General features: G+C 48.1%; 1 protein-coding gene and 2 non-coding genes across 3 annotated transcripts; 1 reads left to right on the forward strand and 2 right to left on the reverse strand.

The window, feature by feature from the left end:
• Positions 1-301: 301 nt before the first annotated feature.
• LOC144496882 (zinc-binding protein A33-like) lies at positions 302-10,313 on the reverse strand. The gene is made up of 6 exons (XM_078217468.1): positions 9,877-10,313; positions 8,558-8,653; positions 8,211-8,444; positions 5,475-5,497; positions 5,254-5,369; positions 302-3,507 (listed from the first exon to the last, which is right to left on the reverse strand). The coding sequence occupies exons 1-6, from the start codon at positions 10,276-10,278 to the stop codon at positions 2,942-2,944; spliced, it is 1,437 nt and encodes a 478-aa protein (XP_078073594.1). The 5' UTR covers positions 10,279-10,313; the 3' UTR covers positions 302-2,941.
• Positions 10,314-13,773: 3,460 nt separating this feature from the next.
• On the reverse strand, positions 13,774-13,845 carry trnaa-ugc (transfer RNA alanine (anticodon UGC)). Its single transcript has one exon. It is a non-coding gene; the product is annotated as a tRNA-Ala (tRNA).
• A 4,826-nt stretch (positions 13,846-18,671) lies between these two features.
• On the forward strand, positions 18,672-18,835 carry LOC144498153 (U1 spliceosomal RNA). Its single transcript, XR_013498686.1, has one exon. It is a non-coding gene; the product is annotated as a U1 spliceosomal RNA (small nuclear RNA).
• The last annotated feature ends 2,857 nt before the right edge of the window (positions 18,836-21,692 follow it).

Consider the following 21,692-nt stretch of genomic DNA (forward strand, 5'->3'; position numbering starts at 1 on the left):
TTGATTGGCCATGCTAAATTGACCCTAGCGTCAGGGGGATTAGCAGGGTAAATACATGGGGTTACGGGAATAGGGCCTGGGTAAGATTGTGGTCGGCACAGACTTGATGGACTGAATGGCCTCCTTCTGCACTGTAGGATTCTATGATTCTATGATTTCTTCTCTGAGAGAGATTTGAAAGTTGATTTCAGTTGATCCTGGGATAGGGAGAGGAGATCACAGAGTGAAAGGGTCAGACTGCGAAACAATGTGATCAAAATAATCTGGTGATGAAACCCAGTCCCATCTCATCTTGTAGATAAAGTCCAGTAGGTTTATTTGGTAGCACAAGCCACTAGCTTTCGGAGCGCTGCTCCTTCATCAGGTAAGTGCAAGATGGCCACCGACAAACTCCCACTTACCTGATGAAGGAGCAGTCCAACGCCGGCATCTCCACACCTCTCTCTCTCTCCAGAGGCTTTTTGGAAAATTCCAGGACTGGGAAGATTTGGTCCAACATTCAAAGGAATAATTCACAGCAGGTATGAAAAACTTCCAAATCCCACATCAAATGAGTATGCTTGTTTCTGTGCCAAGTCTGAAGAAAGATGTATGTCTGTAGGATGATGTTTGACTTGGACCAACAGAGATAGCTAGCTGTTAGGAGTGCTGTGCTGTGTTTAATTCTTGTAATTGGTAAAAAGTTATGCTGATTATTTTTTGTTATATTTTTACTGCATTCTTAAATAAACTGTGTTTGATAAAAGCTTCCTAGTGGGTCACTTGAATCAAACCTAGAGTGAAGCACCTTAAGCTCACCCGTGCCAAAATAAAATGTAAAACTTAGGATCTGGGTTAATTTCGCAAAACACCTTGGAGGTTCTGACCTGGATCATAACAGCAACAAGTGGAAACTCCACACAGAAGACATCCAAATCTAAAGCAGAGAGAGCCATAAGGCAAACGGGAGAGACAAAGGCAGAGACACTGCAGAGAAGGTCTCTATTTCAAAACACTGGTTTAAACCAGTCGCTGACAATGTGGGGTGAACCAGAGATGGGATTAAACACGAGGGGCATCGCAGGTCTCCGCCTGCGCTGTGGTCTGACAGCGGGTTTCATTCAACTCCAATCAAATGCCAACCTGCCTCCCAACATACTTTTTCTAAAAATGTTATTCCTTTCTCAGGGTTTTGAAGCCAATTCTCAGAGTGGGGTGGGGTGGCACTGTGGTTAACACTGTTGCCCAGGGAACCGGGCTCAATTCCCGGCTTGGCTCACTGTCTGTGCGGAGTTTGCACGTTCTCCCCGTGTCTGCGTGGGTTTCCTCCGGGTGCTCCGGTTTCCTCCCACAGTCCAGTTGGTTAGGTGGATTGGCCATGATAGATTGACCCTAGTGTCAGGGGGATTAGCGGGGTAAATATGTGCGGTTACGGGAATAGGGCCTGGGTGGGATTGTGGTCGGTGCAGATTCGATGGGCTGAATGGCCTCCTTCTGCATTGTAGGGATTCTATGAAGCCCTTAATCCATTTCTATAATGACCTAAACGAGGCCAATGAGGTTGGCCTCTTGGAGTATGAGCTCCTTGATTGAGGTAATGATTGCCTGCTCAATCAGGGAGTCTGGTCTGTGTATATAATGAGGAGTGTCAGGGCTACTGACAGCCCCGATTCTGACTGTGTACCTGACGCACTGTTAGGAGTGGAATCGAGTTTGTAAATGAAGGGAATCTGGGGAAGGTGTACCAGCCTCTGAAGAGTTATTTCTATCTCCTAACTTTCTCCAAAAATCAATTCCCAATTCATATTGAATCCGATTCATGGTCCCCACAAGCTGACAAGAACAGACATTGCACCTGATCCTGTTTTGATCTTAGTCGAAAAGAGAAATCCTCCTTCCTGACCATCCCATCCTCACAGGCAACTCCCGTCCCTCAATAAGCTTGGAGATACAAGTGAATGGGCGAATTTTGTACCTTGTCTGCGTGTTGCCCATGAATGCCAAATATCTCCTTTGTCCTTATTTATCTCCCCACACAAGCTAAAAATTGAATGATCGGGAGATCGTAAATGAAAGTGCAGTCAAAATGAGAAGTGTTGCATCCAATGATTTAATCAGTTGCATCTCAACGTTTTACAGACCAAGCACCAAGATACCAACAGGCATAATAGCAACAAATATACTGCAAATAACATCACAAAGCAGGCACACTCCAGCATGTTTGTATTAGTTGACATCTTGAGAACAATATATTCTGAAGCATACAAAGCCTAAATGACCATACAGATAGAGAAGTTATAGGCATGGATACAGAAGGTCGAACACAAACAGTCAGGCTCAGAACGTAATCTTCACGAAAATGAATAATTCTATTCACATTTCATTATCTTGCCCTGAGATCCTTTCAACCCCTATTTCCTTCATCGTATTCTCTCCAATCGATGTTTGAATGTTGATATTGTTTTTTCCCGACTGACTCAGTGACTAACTGAGTGACTAACTTGGTGACTAACTGGGTGACTAATTAGGTGACTAACCCATTGATTAACTCGGTGATTAACTAGGTGACTAACTAGGCCAGACCAGGTCAAGATAGCAGATTCCCTGAAGGACATGATCATAGAATCCTTACAGTGCAATAAAGGCCATTCAAGTCTGAACCATCTCTCTGACAGAGTGTGTCCCCCAGGGCCCACTCCCCGCCCTAGCCCTGGAACCCCACACATTTACCATGGACAATGCAACTAACCTACACATCTTTGGAGCGTGGGAGGAAACTGGAGCACCCGGAGGAAACCCACAGACACGGGGAGAACGTGCAAACTCCGCACAGACAGTGACCCGAGGCCAGAATTGAATCTGGGTGCCTGGCGCTGTGAGGCCACCATGCTGCCCTTAAAGGGTGGTGTGGAAAGGAGAGGGGCGGGTTTCAGCCGATGTCAGAGAGGTGAGTAGTGTGGAATTATGGGATGGTCCAGTTGGTGACCTTTGACCCCACGATGCTGAGTGGAGCTGAGTTTTTCCCGTCCTCACTGGGACCCGGGCAGAAGAAGGGAAAGAGGGTCGCAGTGAAAGGGTGGGTGTATGTGTGGAGGTGGGACATGTTGTCCGCATTGTAAAAGGACAGCTGCCCCGCCTCGTAGTCTAGGAAGACCCCGACCTTCCGCGGCCCCGCTCCCAGGGCGAGGGGGGTCAGTGAGGGGGAGGTGCGGGCGACATAGCCACTCTGTGGGAACAGCCACACAGTCCAGTATCCGACCTCCGGTGTGGGGTCAATTTCCCCTTTCCTGAGCACAGATCCCAGGGCCACCCCCACACCCCACCAGGTCTTGTTCCCCACCTCCACCTGCCAGTAGCGTCTCCCCGATGTGAATCCCTCCGAGCCCAGGAGGAAGGCCCCGCGATCGAACCTCTCCGGAGTGTCGGGGAGATCTTGCCGCTGGTCGCTGAGTCCCACGCTGGTGCGGTCCTCAGACACCCTGAGCCAGGGATTGGCCGTGTTCGGATCCAGAGTCAGAGAGGCTGGAGCTGTGGGGTGGGGTGGGGTGAGGGGTGGGGTGAGGGGTGGGGGGAGGGGGGGGTGGAGGAGCGGGGGAGTTAAAATAAACACACTCAGAGATTTAGTTTGTTGGAGCAGGAATGTTGTAAATTCCCATTCACATTCTAGCATCATAGAATCCTACAGAAGGAGGCCATTCGGCCCATCGAGTCTGCACCGACCACAATCCCACCCAGGCCATATTCCCAAAGCCCCACATATACACCCCGCTAATCCCCCTGACACTAATAGCCAATCAACCTAACCTGCACATCTTTGGAGTGTGGGAGGAAACCGGAGCACCCGGAGGAAACCCACGCAGACACGGGGAGAATGTGCAAACTCCACACAGACAGTGACCCAAGGCCAGAATTGAACCTGAGTCCCTGGCGCTGTGAGGCAGCAGCGCTAACCACTGTGCCACTGTGCCGTTCCACAGGCTGCACATTCGGGATGTTCCGGTGTTTCTGCAGGATTCCAGGCTCATTACTGGAATTCTCCAGTCTCTGTAATGTATCTTTCCCAGTGTTTCCCTCACACTGTGATCAGGACTGGAAACACTGCTGCTATCTTGCCCAACCCCCACCCATCCCCTCGCCAAACCCCTACCCACCCCCTCACCGGAACCCCACCTGCCCCTGCCCCAGACCCCCACCCACCCCCTTCCCAGACCCCCACTCACCCCTGCCCCAGACATCGACCCACCCCCTTCCCAGACCACCACCCACACCCTTACCGGGTGGGGAGTGGTCGTAGTGGTGGGAGGGTGATGGGGGTGGGGGTGGGGGGGTGGAGAGTGGGCGGAGTGGTGGGGGGGTGGGAGAGTGGTGGGGAGGTGGGGAGTGGGCATGGTGGTGGGGGGGTTGGGGGTGGCGGGGGTGTGGGAGGGTGGGGGGGGTGGGAGGATGGGGGGGTGGTGGGGGTGTGGGGGGTGGTGGGGGTGTGGGGGGGTGGGTGGGGTGTGGGTGGGTGGGGTGGATGGGGATGGGTGGGGGTGAGGGGGGTGGTGGGGGGTGGGGGGGGTGGGGAGTGGACATGGTGGTGGGGGGGTGGGAGGGTGGTGGGTGGGTGGTGGGGGGGTGATGGGGGGTGGTGGGGGGGTGGAGGGTGGGTGGGGGGGTGATGGGGGGGTGGGGGTGGGGGAGTGTTGGGGGGTGGGGGTGGAGGGGGAGTGGGGGGATGGGGATTGGGGGTGGTGGGGAGGGTGGTGGGGGGGGGTGTGTGGATGGATTCAAAACACACCAGCTGACCGCCGCTATAGTAACTTTCTATATAGTATATATACTATAGTAAAAAAGTGAAAATCCCCAATCCTCCTCTCCTCTGGCCAAACCTCGTCTACTTTGCGATTAAAGTTTATTTATCAGTGTCACAAGTAGGCTTACATTAACACTGCAATGAAGTTACTGTGAAAATTCCCTAGTCACCACACTCCGGCGCCTGTTCGGGTTCGCTGAGGAAGAATTTAGCACGGCCAGTGCCCCTAACCAGCAAGTCTTTCCAACTGTGGGAGGAAACCGGAGCATCCGGAGGAAACCCACGCAGACACGGGGAGAACGTGCAAACTCTGCACAGACCCAAGCCGGGAACCGAACCCAGGTCCCTGGCGCTGTGAAGCAGCAGCGGTGCTAACCCGCTGTGCCACCGTGCTGCCCGAGACTAGGCCAGACTGGTGTGGGGCCTGGGACCGGTTTCAGATCTTTATAGATCAGCAAAAAGCAAGGTGAGAGATTTACCAGGAGTGACGGTGTTCAGCATCTCTCTCCAGGCTGTGTACTGTAAGGGGCCATTGAACTTCCCGAGTGACAACATCGCATCTGCTAATGCCGGCTTATTATAGTCCTCACTGCTCCTGCAAATATAAAGATTTATTTTCAGCTGATTTTTACAAAAAAAATGACCATAAACCTTTTGCTGCATTATTTCACTAAATTGTGCTGAAAAGACATTATCCTACCTCCTCCTCTGTGATATTTCCACCTAAAATGAATAAATAGACAAGGTTGAGTTAAGGGAGGCTGGCTGTCTATATCCAGAGAGAAAGAGTTATCTCAACATTATCAAAAACATGCTAAAAGTAAAAACAGACTCTCGTATAAAACCAGCGCTCATTTTTTATTCATTCGTGGGATGTGGGTGTCGCCAGAAAGGTCAGCATTTGTTGCCCATCCCTAATTGCCCTTGAACTGAGTGTCTCATTCCGCCATTTCAGAGGGCAGTTGAGAGTCAACCACATTGCTGTGGATCTGGAGTCACAAGTAGGCCACACCTGGTAAGGAATTTTTAAGATTCGTTTACAGGAGATGGGCGTCGCTGGCTAGGCCAGAGTTTATTGCCCATCCCTAATTACCCCTTTAGAAGATGGTGGTGAGCCACTTTCTTGAACCGCTGCAGTCCCTATGGTGTAGGTACACCCACTGTGCTGTTAGGGAGGCGGTTTCAAGATTTTGACCCATTGAAGGAACATATTTCCAAGTCAGGGCGGCACAGTTGAACCAGATGGGATGTTTTTTTAACAATATTCGAGGAACAACAAAGGACAAAGAACAGTACAGCACAGGAACAGGTCCTTTGGCCCAACAAACCTGCGTCGACACATGATGCCTTTGTAAACTAAAGACCTTTTGCCTCTACACGGTCCCTCTATTCCCTGCCTAATCGTGTATTTCTCAAGATGCCTCTTAAACGTTGCTATTGTATCTGCTTCTACCACTTCCTCTGGCAGTGCATTCCAGGCACTTACCACTCTCTGTGTAAAAAACCTACCTCTCACATCTCTTTTAAACTTTCCCCCTTTTACCTTAAACCTACATCCTCTAGTAATTGACATTTCTACCCTGGGAAAAAGACTCTGACTATTCGATGATAGTTGTCATGGTCACCAGGACTGAGACTAGCTTTCAATTCCAGATTTTATTTTTAATTACGGTGAGATTTGAATCCAGTATTGTTGACTATAACCACCACGTCACTGACTTCCCCCATCCCGCATCAGGACGGGGCAGAGGATAAATGATTGCCATTGCCAAGTCCTGGAACCTGACATCCCTCTGGCTCACAGACAGAGTCAGCGCCACTGAACTCACTCCAAACACTCAAAAAAGTGCAAAGCAAAATACGATGGATGCTGGAGAGCTGAAATAAAAACAGAAAATGCTGGATAAACTCAGCAGGTCCGGCAGCATCTGTGGAGGGAGAGAGAAACAAGTCGGCCACAATTCTCCAACCTCGTTCATCCCGCCACCGCTGCCCGCGAGAAGGAAGAATTTGGCGCTCAGCCAAAACTTCAATTAACTGCAGCGGGACTGGAGAATCCCAGATGAGGTCGGAGAATTCCAGCCATTGACTCAAAAACTCAAAGAGGACGGGATTCTCCAATCCCGTCCGCCCTGCCACCACTTAGCGAGAATGGAAAATTTGGCGCTCAGTTAAATCTCCATTCACTGCAGCGGGACTGGAGAATCCCAGCCGCGGGCAAGGATGAAGAATTCCGGCCACAGGCGAGGTCAGAGAATCCCAGCCATGGACTTGAAACATCAAAGAGGGCGGGATTCTCCGGCCACGCCCGCGGCTGGGATTTTCCAGACCTGCTGCAGCAAATGAAGTTTTGGCTGAGCGCCAAATTCTCACCGGCAATGGTGGCAGGGAGAACAAGACTGGAGAGTTCCGGACGCGTCTGTTTCTCTCTCTCCACAGACGTTGCCTGACCTGTTGAGTTTGTCCAGCATTTTCTGTTTTATTCCTTTGGAAGGTCAAGATTCTGACAAGTGATTCTGACACTGATACCAGAACAACCCTCCCTGACACTCACACAATACAACTGGAATGCAATGTGTGTCACAACAGCACAGTAATCGCAAACAGGAAACCAGCAATAAATAAATGAAGCTAAGTTTCAAAGCCGTGCCAACTCCCACCTGGATCTCTGCGGACTACCCGGCTAGTTCATTTGCAATAAAAAGTCTCGCCCCAGAAACAAATCATTTACAATTGTTTCATAGAATCCCTACAATGCAGAAGGAGGCCATTCAGCCCATCGACTCCGCACCAACCACAATCCCACCCAGGCCCTATTCCCGTAACTCCACACATTTACCCTGCCAATCCTCCTGACACTAAGGTCAATTTAGCACGGCCAATCAACCTAACCTGCACATCTTTGGAGTGTGGGAGGACACTGGAGCTCCCAGAGGAAACCCATGCAGACACGGGGAGAATGTGCCAACTCCACTCAGGCAGTGACCTGAGGCCGGAATCGAACCTGGCGCTGTGAGGCAGCAGTGCTACCCACTGTACCACTGTGCCTCCCTTCATAGAATCCCTTCAGTGCAGAAGGAGGCCATTTGGCCCATCGAGTCTGCACCAAAACAATCCCACCTAGGCCTTATCCCCATAACCCCACATATTTACCCTCCTAATCCCTCTAACCTACTCATCCTAGGACACTATGGGGGCAATTTAGCATGGCCTAACCCGTACATCTTTGGACTGTGGAAGGAAACCGGAGCACCCGGAGAAAACCCACACAGACACGGGGAGAATGTGCAAACTCCACACAGACAGTGACCCAAGCCGGGAATCGAACCCGGGTCCCTGGTGCTGTGAGGCAACAGTGCTAACCACTGTGCTACCGTGCCGCCCCAATCATCATGCCGTTTCGTCACATCGCTTCATTTATTTCAGTAACCCTCACCCTCAGAAATTTCAGTCTGTCTTGCTGCTCCATCTGTTGCTGCAACTTTGAGAGTTCCCCCTCAATGGAATTTAAATTCTCCTGGATTTTCTGCAGGTTTTTCTCCATTGTGTCCAGAATCCTCTCCTCGTCCCAACTGAGCTCTCGGAGTAAACGCTGTTCTTTCTCGGTGAGAATCTGGTGCATTTGAGTGAACTCGGATGTGATGTGTGTCTGCAGACTGCTGGACTGCTCCTTATCCAATGAAATGTGGAAAATAAATAAATAAATGAGAATCATGTCCCGCGATAGAGGGGAACGAAACTCACCCAGATCCCAGGAAATCGAAGCAGTTATCCCAAACTTACCCTGAGTTCAGAAATCTTCCGGATCTGTTTCAGTTCAGCTTCCAGAAACATCGATTTCTTCTCTGCGAGAGATTTGAAAGATGATTCCAGCTGATCCTGGGATAGAGTCAGAGCGTCAGAGTTTTACAGAACACAAAGAGGCCCTTCGGCCCATCATGTCTACACTAGCCATCAACCTCCTATCTATTCTAACGCCATTTTCCAGCACTTGATCTATAGCCTTGTATGCGATGGCGCTTCAAGTGTTCATCTAAATGTTCATAAATGTTAAAATCCAACAGGTTTATGTGGAATCAAGAGCAGCACTCCAAAAGTTCGTGATCCCAAGTAAACCTGTTGGACTTTAACCTGGTGTTGTGAGACTTCTTACTGTGTTCACCCCAGTCCAACGCCGGCATCTCCACTTCTTAACTGTTGTGAGGGTTCCCCCCCTTACCATCCTTTCAGGCAGTGAGTTCCAGATTCCCACCACCACCTGGCTGAAAAAGTTTATTTATTAGTGTGTCACAAGCAAGCTTACATTAACACTGCAATGAAGTTACTGTGAAAATCCCCTAGTTGCCACACTCCAGCACCTACACTGAGGGAGAATTTAGCATGGCCAATGCAGTTAACCAGCACGTCTTTCAGACTGTGGGAGGAAACCAGAGGAAACCCACACAGACACGGGGAGAATATGCAAATTTCGCACAGTGACCCAAGCCGGGAATCGAACCTGAGTCCCTGGCGCTGTGAGGCATCAGCGCTCACCACTGTGCCACCGAGCCACCCCCCCCCCCCATGTTGAAGTTTTCCTTCAAATCCCCTCTGAATCCCTTGCCCCCTTACAGTAAATCTATGCCCCCTGGTTATTTATATTGTTGGCCATGCTTGTTTGGTTAATGTGGAATCTGGAACAAACCTCGTGGCAGAGAATCACGGAAGAATAGTTATTTGAGGAAAAAAACCTCTGGAATATCAAGTATTACCAGGACACAGAGACCCAAGAGCAGGAAAACATGCCAAACGACTCACTGGCTGGAACTTTACCGTCCTGCCTGCCACGGGAATCGGAGCAGGCGAGGGGCAGGCCATGGAAAGATCCGTTGATCTTGGCTAGGATTTTATGGTTTTGGGATGAGCAAGGCTGTAAAATCCCACTCCCGGTCTCCAGTTGGGAAGTTACAGATGAAGAAGGGCAAGGGAGAGGTACTGGAGTACCTCTAAATCTCCTGCCCTTTAACTTGATTTAAAGGGAGAGGAGATCACAGAGTGAAAGTGTCAGACTGCGAAACAATGTGATGAAAATAATCTGGTGATAAAACCCAGTCCCATCTCACCTTGTAGATTTCAACAGCTTCTTTAATGGGGATGAAGTTGTGGGATTTGTGTTCCCGGGAATCTCTACAAATGAAACAGATCAATTTCTTGTCAGTTTGACAGAAGAGTTTCAGTTCTTCCTCATGTTCCTGGCAGTGAGGTTTACTTCCCTCCTCTCCCGGATTCAGGGTCCATTTCCAAGCTCTCTCCGTCAGTCTGGCCAAATTCATGTTAACCTTCAGTTTTCCTTCAGGAAATTCCTGCCTGCATTCCGGGCAGGAGTTTCCCCCACACCCTGTGATACAGGAGCGGCAGAAGTTGTGCCCACACTCCAGGGAGACTGGGTCGGTGAAGAAATCTACACAAATGGGGCAACGTAGCTCCTGGGTCCAGCTCGGGGGCTGCTGCTGTCTGGAGGACATTTTCACACCCCACGCACTTCCTTATTTTAAACGCAGCTTTCTGTTTCGATATGATTCCCCCCTCTCTCTCTCTCTCTCACACACGCACACACACACTGTCTTCAGTAATTCTCTGATCAATTTCACCGCAGTATTCAGGGAATCAATTTCCACCTTTAACAGCTGCTTGGAGGAGGAGGGGTAAATATTGTGATAAATATATATATATATGTGATAAATATTTCTTATCCAGGTCTTTGCCTCGGTTTGTCACCGATTTGGCGTAACTGGGGCGAATTTACTTTCTGTGCGATGTTGCCCCGACCGAATTCAGTTTGATGGAGCCCCCAGCAGATGCCTTCTTGAAGGTACAGAAATAATTGTTCTGACGTGAACATGTTAAAGGAACTAACTCACTGTGAGAATTACCCTGCATTTCTTCAAGTGGATGGCTACTTTACTGGAACACAGTCTTTCGTCCGTTCAAGAGCTTTGTCCGACAGTTCATTCATTCAATCTGACAGAGTCAGCGAGAGTCCCTTCGGCCCATCGTGTCTGTGCCGCCCACCCGCCACCTATCTTTCCTAACCCCATTTTCCAGTACTTCTGTAAGCCTGCATGCTCTGGCGTTTCAAGTGCTCATCTAAATGCTTATGGGCAGCGAGGTGGCGCAGTGGTTAGCACTGCTGCCTCACAGTGCAGGGTTTAATTCCAGCCTCGGGTTATTGTCTGTGTGGAGCCTGCACGTTCTCCCCGTGTCTGCGTGGGTTTCCTCCGGGTGCTCCGGTTTCCTCCCACAATCCAAAGATGTGTGGGTTAGGTGGACGCGCCATGCTCCTTAGTGTCAGGGGGAACTAGCAGGGCAAATACATGGGGTTACGGGGATAGGGCCTGGGTGGGATTATTGTCAATGTAGACTCAATGGGCCGAATGGCCTCTTTCTGCACAGTAGGGATTCTATATGTGGTGAGGGTTCCTGCCTCTACCATCTTTTCAAGCAGTGAGTTCCAGATTCCCACCCCCGTCTGGGTGGAAAGGTTTTTCCTCAAATCCCCTCGAAATCTCCTGTCCCGGACCTTAAATCTATGCCCCCTGGTTATTGACGCTCTACTGAGGGGAAAAGTTTCTTCCTATACAAAAGTCCGAGTTCATGTACCAACCGACTCAAGAACAGCTTCTCCCCTGCTGCTGTCAGACTTTTGAATGGACCTACCTTGCATTAAGTTGACCTTTCTCTACACCCTAGCTATGACTGTAACATTCTGCACTCTCTCGTTTCCTTCTCTATGAATGGTATACTTTGTCCATACAGCGCAAGAAACAATACTTTTCACTGTGTGTTAACATATGTGACAATAATAAATCTAATCAAAATCTATTTATGTTCCTTGTAATTCTGTGCGCCTCAATCAGGTGTTCCCCCCCCCACCCCCCCACCCCCCACCCCCCCCACCCCTCTGCCCAGCCTTCTCTGCTCTAAGGCTCTGAGGAGACCAACCCCAGCTGAACCAGCCTCTCCTCATAGCTGAAACGCTCCAGCCCAGGCAACATCCTGGTGAATCTCCTCTGCACCCTCTCTAGTGCAATCACATCCTTCCTATAGTGCGGCGACCAGAACAGCCACAGTGCTCTAGCTGGGGCCTAACCAGTGTTTTATACAGCTCCATCACAACCTTTCTGCTCTCATATTCTATGCCTCAGGTAATAAAGACAAGTATCCCATATGCCTTCTACATGTATCACAATTTTATTGAAGGTCCTCAGAATGCAGTATGTAGACAATTTAAACACCTTTGTACCATTTGTAATGTTTATTTTGAAATGTCCGTATTGTCCCTTTGACTGTATTGTAGAAAACTTGAATATCATTGCACCCTCTCTGATAATGACCATTTTGAAATGTTTGTATTGTTCTTTCAGATATTTTACAAATAAAGTGTATATTTTGCAGCAGAAAAAATCTTGGGTTTGATCCCAGGACAGCTGGCAATAGTGCCAGGCTGCAACAGCACCCCTTGGTTCCAGACTCCCCAATCAAGGGGAAACATCTTACCTGCATCTGCCCTGTCTGTTCCTTTCAGTATTTTGTAGGTTTCGATGAGATCACCTCTCATTCTTCGAAAGGGAATACAAACCCAGTTTTCCCAATTCCTCTTCCCAACCCGCCATTCCCGGAACGAATCTGGTGACCCTTCATTGCACTCCCTCTGTGGCAATAAGGAGCAAGATTTTTGGTCTCCTAGTCGCGTGTTTCCCGTAGCAGCGGGATTCTCTGGTCCCGCCGCTGTCAATGGGAATTCGCATTGACATCACCGCCACGCCGGCGGGAAACCCATGGGTGGGGATGCACTGCCAGCAGGACTGGAGAATCCCACTGGTGTGAATGGCAGGAAAATTCCAATCAATGCCCTTTCTGAGGTAAGTGGTCTAAAATTGTACACAGTGCTCCAAGTACTTGGTCTAACCAAACTCCTATACAATTGAAACAAAACCTCACTACTCCTGTACTCAAACCCTCTTTTGATAAAGATTAATATTCCATTAGCCTTCCTAATAACTTGCCAAACCTGCATGTTAGCCTCCAGTGACTTATGGACAAGGATACCTTTGTACAGCCACACTTTCTAATTTCTTACCATTTAGCATTTGCCATCTCTCCCTGCTACCAAAGTGGACCAGCTCACATTTCCCCACTGTGCAACCTTGTCTCCATATCGCTTGGTATATCAAAAGAGAAAATGCTGGAAAATCTCAACAGGCAGCATCTGTATGGAGAGAAACGAGCTGACGTTTCGAGTCCAGTTGATCCTTTCATAGAATCCCTACAGTACACAAGGAGGCCATTCAGCCCATCAAGTCTGTACTGACCACAATCCCACCCAGGCCCTACTCCTGTAACGCCACACATTTACCCTGCTAATCCCCCTGCCACTATTCAGCATGGCCAATCAACCCAACCTGCAAATCTTTGGACTGTGGGAGGAAACCGGAGCACCCGGAGGAAACCCTCACAAGACACGGGGAGAACGTGCAGACTCCGCACAGACAGTGACCCAAGGCCAGAATTGACCTGGGTCCCTGGTGCTGTGAGGCAGCAGTGCTAACCACTGTACCGCCCTTTTGTCAAAGTTTTGTCAAGAAAGGTCTTTGAGAAAGGGTCATCCAGACTTGAAGTCAGCTCTTTTCTCTCCTTACAGATGCTGCCAGACCTACTGAGATTTTCCAGCATTTTCTCTTACGGTTTCAGTATCCAGCTTCCGCAGTAATTTGCTTTTATCGCTTTGTGTATCCCTGGCTAGCAAAATAATCCACGGATCTCAGATTTATTACTGCACTGGCATCTGCTGTTTTAACAGGAAGGGAAACCGTTCCACACTTTATTTTGACTGAGCAATTGTTCGTTACTGATCTTATCGCAGCCGCTCCCCGACTACACCACAGACAGAACAAACTCTCCATCAAGTACAAACAGACTAAATGAAGCCCATTCGACCCCTCCAGCCCCCTCCGCAAAAGTGGAGATGCCGGGGATTGAACCCGGGGCCTCATACATGCAAAGCATGCGCTCTACCACTGAGCTACATCCCCGCGCTACCTGTTGGTGCTGCTTTGAAGCCTAATGAAAAGCGCGATCTGGGTTTGCAGTTGTCACTTTCTCTCTCTCCTCACTATTTGGGGTCCGAGTTATATTTTGCTGAAGCTAATTTGCACTAACCTTCCTGCAGCGACATATATCCTTCCTGAGGCATGTGGCACATACCAGGCACTCCAGATGTCGTTCCACCAGGGCTTTGTCCAGCTGCAGAGACAACCTGGCTCCTCCTATAATGATGTGGAGATGCCGGCGTTGGACTGGGGTAAACACAGTAAGAAGTTTAACGACACCAGGTTAAAGTCCAACAGGTTTATTTGGTAGCAAAAGCCACACAAGCTTTTGCTACCAAATAAACCTGTTGGACTTTAACCTGGTGTTGTTAAACTTCTTACTGTGTCCTCCTATAATCCCAGTTCTTCAGGTGTTAAAGGGCCCACTTTCCAATTGCCCACCTAGATTAAAGTCTGGGTGTTACTACAGGCTGCTCTGCCTCCTGCTTCCTGCAGTTGTTTCTGCCACAACTGTGCAGATGTGGGTTCCATTTCCCAGAGGCGTCATAGAATCAGACAGCACAGAAAGAGGCCCTTCGGCCCATTCTGTCTGTGCTGCCCATCAAGCACTGGATACTGAAAGGATGTGACCCCCCCACCCCCCCGTAGGAGAGACTAGAATTCGGGGTCACCTTTTAAAAAATAAGGCGTCTCCCATTTAAGACGGAGACAAGGAATATTTCTTTCTCCCTCAGAGGCTGGTGACTCTCTTCCCCAGAGAGTGATTTGATTTATTGTCACATGTATTCGTTTATAGTGAAAAGTATTGTTTCTTGCGTGCTATAGCCAAAGCATACCGTTCATAGAGACAGAAACGAGAGAGTGCAGATGGTAGTGTTACACTCACAGCTCGGGTGGAGAGAAAGATCAACTTAATGCAAGGTAGGTCCATTCAAAGTCTGATTGCAACAGGGAAGAAGCTGTTCTTGAGCCGGTTGGTACGTGACCTCAGACTTTGTATCTTTTTCCCAATGGAAGAAGGTAGAAGAGAGAATGTCCGGGGTCCTTGATTATGCTGGCTGTTTTTCTGAGGCAGCGGCAAGTGTAGACAGAGTCAGTGGATGGGAGGCTGGTTTGCATGATGGATTGGGCTACATTCACGACCTTTTGTAGTTTCTTGCAGTCTTGGGCAGAGCAGGAGCCATACAACTGTGATAGAACCAGAAAGAATGCTTTCTATAGTGCATCTGTAAAAGTTGGGGGGAATCGTAGCTGACATGCTAAATTTCCTTAGTCTTCTGAGAAAGTAGAGGCGTTGGTGGGCTTTCTTACCTATAGTGTCGATATGGGGGGACCAGGACAGGTTGTTCATGATCTGGACACCTAAAAACCTGAAGCTCCCGACCCTAATAAATTTTAAGGCTGGAGTAAATAGATTCTTGATTTACAAGGGGATCAAAGGTCTTCGGGGATAAGTGGGAATGTGGGGGTGAGACCACAATCAGATCAGCAATGATCTTACAGAATGGCAGAGCAGGCTTGAGGGGTCAAATGGCCTCATCCAGCTCCTGATTCCCATGTTTGTAAGGATAGTGACAGCCTCCCCAAGATATCACTGCAGGATATTCACTGATGATCAGCACCATTTTTACCTCCTCGGGTACTGAAGCCGTGATGTCCGTAGACAGCAGCAGCCGGTCAGTGTTCAAACGCAGGCTGATAAGTGACAAGTAACATTCTCGCCACACGCGTCAGGCAATGGCCACCCAGCAAGGGACAAACTAACCATTTCCGTTATTCACTTTGGAAGCAAAAACAAGAGGGCAGATTATTATCTGAATGGCTGTAAATTGAGAGAGGGGAGTGTGCAGTGGATCCTTGTGCACCAGTCGCTGAAGGTAAGCAGACAGGTGCAGCAGGCGGTAAAGAAGGCAAATGGCATGTTGGCCTTCATTGTGAGAGGTTTTGAGTACGGGAACAGGGATGTGTTGTTGCAACTATACACGGCCTTGGTGAGGCCACACCTAGAGTATTGTGCACAGTTTTGGTCTCCTTTTCTGAGGAAAGATGTTCTTGCTCTCGAGGGAGTGCAGCGAAGGTTTACCAGGCTGATTCCGGGGATGGCGGGACTGATGTATGAGGAGAGATTGACGAGGTTAGGATTGTTTTCGCTGGAGTTCAGACGGATGACGGGGGGGGTCTCATAGAGGCTTATAAAATGCTAACAGGAGGAGACAGGGTAGATGCAGGGAGGATGTTCCCGAAAGTGGGGGTGTCCAGAACCAGGGTTCACAGTCTGAGGATTCGGGGTAGACCATTTAGGAAGGAGGTGAGGAGACATTTCTTCACCCAAAGAGTGGTGAGTCTGTGGAATTCATAACCACAGGAAGTAGTTGATGCCAAAACAATGAATGTATTCAAGAGGCGGCTGGATATAGCACTTGGGGCGAATGGGATCAAAGGTTATGGGGAGAAAGCAGGATTAGGGGACTGAGTTGGACATTCAGCCATGATCGTGATGAATGGTGGAGGAGGCTCGAAGGGCCAAATGGCCTCCTCCTGATCCTATCTTCTATGGGGATGAGGTAGAAAGAGTCGAGAGCTTCAAGTTTTTAGGTGTCCAGATCACCAACAACCTGTCCTGGTCCCCCTAAGCCGACACTATGGTTAAGAAAGCCCACCAACGCCTCTACTTTCTCAGAAGACTAAGGAAATTTGGCATGTCAGCTACGACTCTCACCAACTTTTACAGATGCACCCTAGAAAACATTCTTTCTGGTTGTATCACAGTTTGGTATGGCTCCTGCTCTGCCCAAGACCATAAGGAACTACAAAAGATTTTGAATGTAGTCCAATCCATCACTCAAACCAGCCTCCCATCCACTGACTCTGTCTACATTTCCCGCTGCCTCGGCAAAGCAGCCAAAATAATCAAGGACCCCGCGCACCCCGGACATTCTCTCTTCCACCTTCCTTCGGGAAAAAAATACAAAAGTCTGAGGTCACGTACCAACCGACTCAAGAACAGCTTCTTCTCTGCGGCTGTCAGACTTTTGAATGGACCTACCTTGCATTAAGTTGATCTTTCTCTACACCCTAGCTATGACTGTAACACTACATTCTGCACTCCCTCCTTTCCTTCTCTATGAATGGTATGTTTTGTCTGCATTGCGTGCAAGAAACAATACTTTTCACTGCATACTGATACATGTGACAATAATAAATCAAATCAAAAATGTTTCTCTGTTCCTTAAAACTTAGAAAGCTTCAATCAAATCACTAGTCAACTTTCTACATTCCAGGGGATACAACACGAGCTGCAAGTGTTAATCTTGTTTCATCACCTAGAGCTTTATTTTCCCCAGTGTTATCACTCGAAATGTGGTCAACTGGTGAGGCTTTTTTGCAAGCATATGTTTTAAAACAATTCTGCCTTTACCTTTGGGTTTAACGAGGATTGCGAGGTTCGTTCATCTGTCTGCAGACATGAAAAGAATCAATCTAAAAGCAGTGTGAAATATAGTGAGAAGTTTAACAACACCAGGTTAAAGTCCAACAGGTTTATTTGGTAGCAAAAGCCACACAAGCTTTCGAGGCTCTGAGCCCCTTCTTCAGGTGAGTGGGAATTCTGTTCACAAACAGAACTTATAAAGACACAGACTCAATTTACATGAATAATGGTTGGAATGCGAATACTTACAACTAATCCAGTCTTTAAGAAACAAAACAATGGGAGTGGAGAGAGCATCAAGACAGGCTAAAAAGATGTGTATTGTCTCCAGACAAGACAGCCAGTGAAACTCTGCAGGTCCACGCAACTGTGGGAGTTACAAATAGTGTGACATAAACCCAATATCCCGGTTGAGGCCGTCCTTGTGTGTGCGGAACTTGGCTATCAGTTTCTGCTCGGCGACTCTGCGCTGTCGTGTGTCGCGAAGGCCGCCTTGGAGAACGCTTACCCGAATATCAGAGGCCAAATGCCCGTGACCGCTGAAGTGCTCCCCAACAGGAAGAGAACAGTCTTGCCTGGTGATTGTCGAGCGGTGTTCATTCATCCGTTGTCGCAGCGTCTGCATAGTTTCCCCAATGTACCATGCCTCGGGACATCCTTTCTTGCAGCGTATCAGGTAGTCTGCTTTCTTGCATCTTTGTAGAAACTTGATGTCTGTGTCGATATGCGCGATCTTCTTGGCGATCCTCTCCACTTGGAGCCGGCAGTTTGCGGTGTCGATGGTAGTCATGATGTGGAGATGCCGGCATTGGACTGGGGTAAACACAGTAAGAAGTTTAACAACACCAGGTTAAAGTCCAACAGGTTTATTTGGTAGCAAAAGCCACACAATAGTGTGGCTTTTGCTACCAAATAAATATAGTGGCCAGGTTCACCGTGACTCCCTTTTTGCCTTATCAATGAGTGTCATGTCCTTGATGTGAAGATGCCGGCGTTGGACTGGGGTAAACACAGTAAGAAGTTTAAGGACTTTAAGGACTTGAACCTGGTGTTGTGAAACTTCTTACTGTCATGTCCTTCCTCAGAGGTGAGGAAACACCACCACCAGCTGGAGACTTTCCTTACTGCAGCCAACTTTCTAGGAGGGTGGTTCATTTTCCTTTTACGGGTAATGTGCAAATAAGAGTTGACAATATCAGCTTTTTGTCCTCAAGCTGGAGGAATGTTCAAGTATTTATCGTAATATCTGAGGAATAGTGACCTGTCCAGTGCAAATAAATTCATAAAAAGGCGGGCTTGTGAGTTTTTGAAACCGAGTCCATGTGACTGTGAAAGGTAGTGATTGATGCCTGGTGGAAGTGTTAGGGAATTGATAGACATACTTACCTGGCAGGGGTGAAACCATGATCAAACAGGTGGTTTGCCCAGGACGAGGCTAGCCCATTGCACTTCGGGTGTGCTGACGCCTGCGATGTCCCCAAATGCGGGATACTCGACTGCAAAATTTGTGGTAGTGGGGGACTGCGTTCGCGCTCTCCCCTCATTTCATCATCAAAGATAGAGTTTGTCTTTTTGCATCTTCCTGAGCAGGATGACGTTTTACTCACTGGCTTTCCACATAGTTTTGTCTAATCTCTTTTCTTTATTTCTGAAGATCATTAAAACCAGCAGTCCTTTGCTTTCAACTACTTTAAAAATGTGTCTTTTTCTCATTTTTTCATTCAATTTCATTTATTCATGTCACATTCATATTGTCACATGTGGCACAGTGACACAGTGACTCACAGCACCAGGTTTGAATCCTGGCTTGGGTCAATGTGTCGAGTTTGTACATTCTCCCCGTGTCTGTGTGGGTTTCCTCCGGGTGCTTCGCTTTCCTCCCACAGTCCAACTGTCCAAATGCTTTTTAAAAGACAAAATTGTACCCGCCTCCACTACTACCTCTGGCAGCTTGTTCCAGACACTCACCACTCTCTGTGTGAAAAAATTGCCCCTCTGGACACTTTTGTACCTCTCCCACCTCACCTTAAATCTCTGCCCTCTAGTTTTAGGTGTATTGGCCATGTTAAATTGCCCCTTAGTGTCAGGGGGACTAGCTAGGGTAAATGCATGGGGATAGGGCCTGGGTGGGATTGTGGTCGGTGCAGACTCGATGGGCCAAATGACTTCCTTCTGCACTGTAGGATTAAATGATTCTATGATTAGTATACAATGAAAGTTATTGTTTCTTGTGCAAACGGACAAAAAAATACTGTACATGGAGAAGGAAAGGAGAGAATGCAGTGTTCCAGTCATAGGTAGGGTGTGGAGAAAGATCAACTTAATGCACGGTAGGTCCATTCAAAAGTCTGATGGCAGCAGGGAAGAAGCTACTTTTGAGTCCGTTGGCATGTGACCTCAGACTTTTGTATCTTTTTCCCGATGGAAGGAGGTGGAAAGGAGAGTGTCCGGGGTATGTGGGGTCTTTGATTATGCTGGCTGCTTTTCCGAGGCAGTGGGAAGTGTAGACAGTGTCAGTGGAGGCTGGCTTGACTGATGGTCTGGGCTTTGTTCATGACCCTTTGTAGTTTATTGCATTGTTGGACAGAGCAGGAGCCATACCAAGCTGTGATACAACAAGAAAGAATGCTTTCTGTGGTGCATCTGTAAAAGTTGGTGAGACTTGTAGAGGACATACCAAACTTCCTTAGCCTGTACCCTCTCCATTTCATCTTTGAACACCCTCCACTGCTCTTCTGTAGATTTCCCCACAAGTAACTCATTTCAGTCTACCTTGGCCAGATCCTGCCTAATTTTGTTAAAGTCTACACTCCCCGCAGTCCAAAACCTTTCTTTGCAACTCGTCAATTTCTTTGTCCATAACAAATTTGAATTGAACCATGTTGTGTCGCTGTCACCAAAATTCTCCCCCACCAACACATCAACCACCTGTCCGGCTTCATCCCCAGAATTCGGTCCAGCACAGCTCCTTCCCTTGTTGGATCCCCTACATATTGACCTAAGAAGTTTTCCTGTCTACATTTTAAGAGCTCTACTCCATCTAAGCCCTCAACGTGATGACGATCCCAATTAATGTTGGGAAAGTTGAAATCACCGAATATAATTACCCTCTTATTATTTTTACATATTTGCTCTTCAATTTCCTGCTGACTATCTGGGGGTCTATAATAAACCTAGCAATGTCGCGGTCCCGTTTTTATTCCGAAGCTCCACCCACAAAGCTTCATTTGATGCCCCCTCCAAGATATCATCTCCCCTCACAGCAGTAACTGCCTCCTTAACGAACAATGCAATGCCTCCTTCTCTTTTACCCCCTCCTCTGCCTCGCCTGAAGATTCTATATCCCGGCACTTTGAGCTGCCAATTTTGCCCCTCACTCAACCATGTCTCTGTGATGGCGATTATATCATAATTACATGTGTCAGTCATAGAGTCAGAGCGTCATAGAGGTTGGAGGCATGCAAACAGGCCCTTCAGCCCAACTTGTCCTTGCTGCCCTTTTTTTAAACCCCTAAGTTAGTCCCAATTGCCCGCATTTGGCCCAGATGCCTCTATATCCATCTTATCCATGTAACTGTCTAAATGCTTTTTAAAAGACAAAATTGTAACCGCCTCTACTACTACCTCTGGCAGCTTGTTCCAGACACTCACCACCCTCTATGTGAAAAAATTGCCCATCTGGACACTTTTGTACCTCTCCCCTCTCACCTTAAATCTATGCCCTCTAGTTTTAGACTCCCCTACCTTTGGGAAAAGATATTGACTATCTAGCTGATCTATGCCCCTCATTATTTTATAGACCTCTGTAAGATCACCCCTCAGCCTTCTATGCTGCAGAGAAAAAAGTCCCAGTCTATCCAGCCTCTCCTTATAACTCAAACCATCAAGTCCCGGTAGCATCCAAGTAAGTCTTTTCTGCACGCTTTCTAGTTTAATAATATCCTTTCTATCGTACGGTGACCAAAACTGTACACAGTATTCCAAGTGTGTCCTAACCAATGTCTTGTGCAACTTCAACAAGACATCCCAACTCCTGTATTCAATGTTCTGACCAATGAAACCAAGCATGCTGAATGCCTTCTTCACCACTCTGTCCACCTGTGACTCCACTTTCAAGGAACTATGAACATGTACCCCTAGATTTCTTTGTTCTGTAACTCTCCCCAACACCCTACCGTTAACTGAGTAAGGCCTGCCCTGGTTCAATCTACCAAAATGCATCACCTTGCATTTATCTAAATTAAACTCCATCTGCCATTCATCAGCCCACTGGCCCAATTGATCAAGTTCCCATTGCAATCAGAGGTAACCTTCTTCACTGTCCACTATGCCACCAATCTTGGTATCATCTGCAAACTTACTAACCATGCCTCCTATATTCTCATCCAAATCATTAATA

Source organism: Mustelus asterias, chromosome 8 (assembly GCF_964213995.1).
Source record: "Mustelus asterias chromosome 8, sMusAst1.hap1.1, whole genome shotgun sequence".
In the NCBI taxonomy this organism is placed as follows: domain Eukaryota; kingdom Metazoa; phylum Chordata; class Chondrichthyes; order Carcharhiniformes; family Triakidae; genus Mustelus; species Mustelus asterias.

Excerpts from the sequence above, each read along its gene's own strand:
- LOC144496882 (XM_078217468.1), bottom strand. The coding sequence starts at position 10,278 with ATGTCCTCCAGACAGCAGCAGCCCCCGAGCTGGACCCAGGAGCTACGT. Across the intron at positions 8,445-8,557 it reads GGAAGATTTCTGAACTCAGG|GAGCAGTCCAGCAGTCTGCA; the intron begins GTAAGTTTGGGA and ends TCATTGGATAAG. Across the intron at positions 5,370-5,474 it reads GAAATATCACAGAGGAGGAG|GAGCAGTGAGGACTATAATA; the intron begins GTAGGATAATGT and ends TTATATTTGCAG.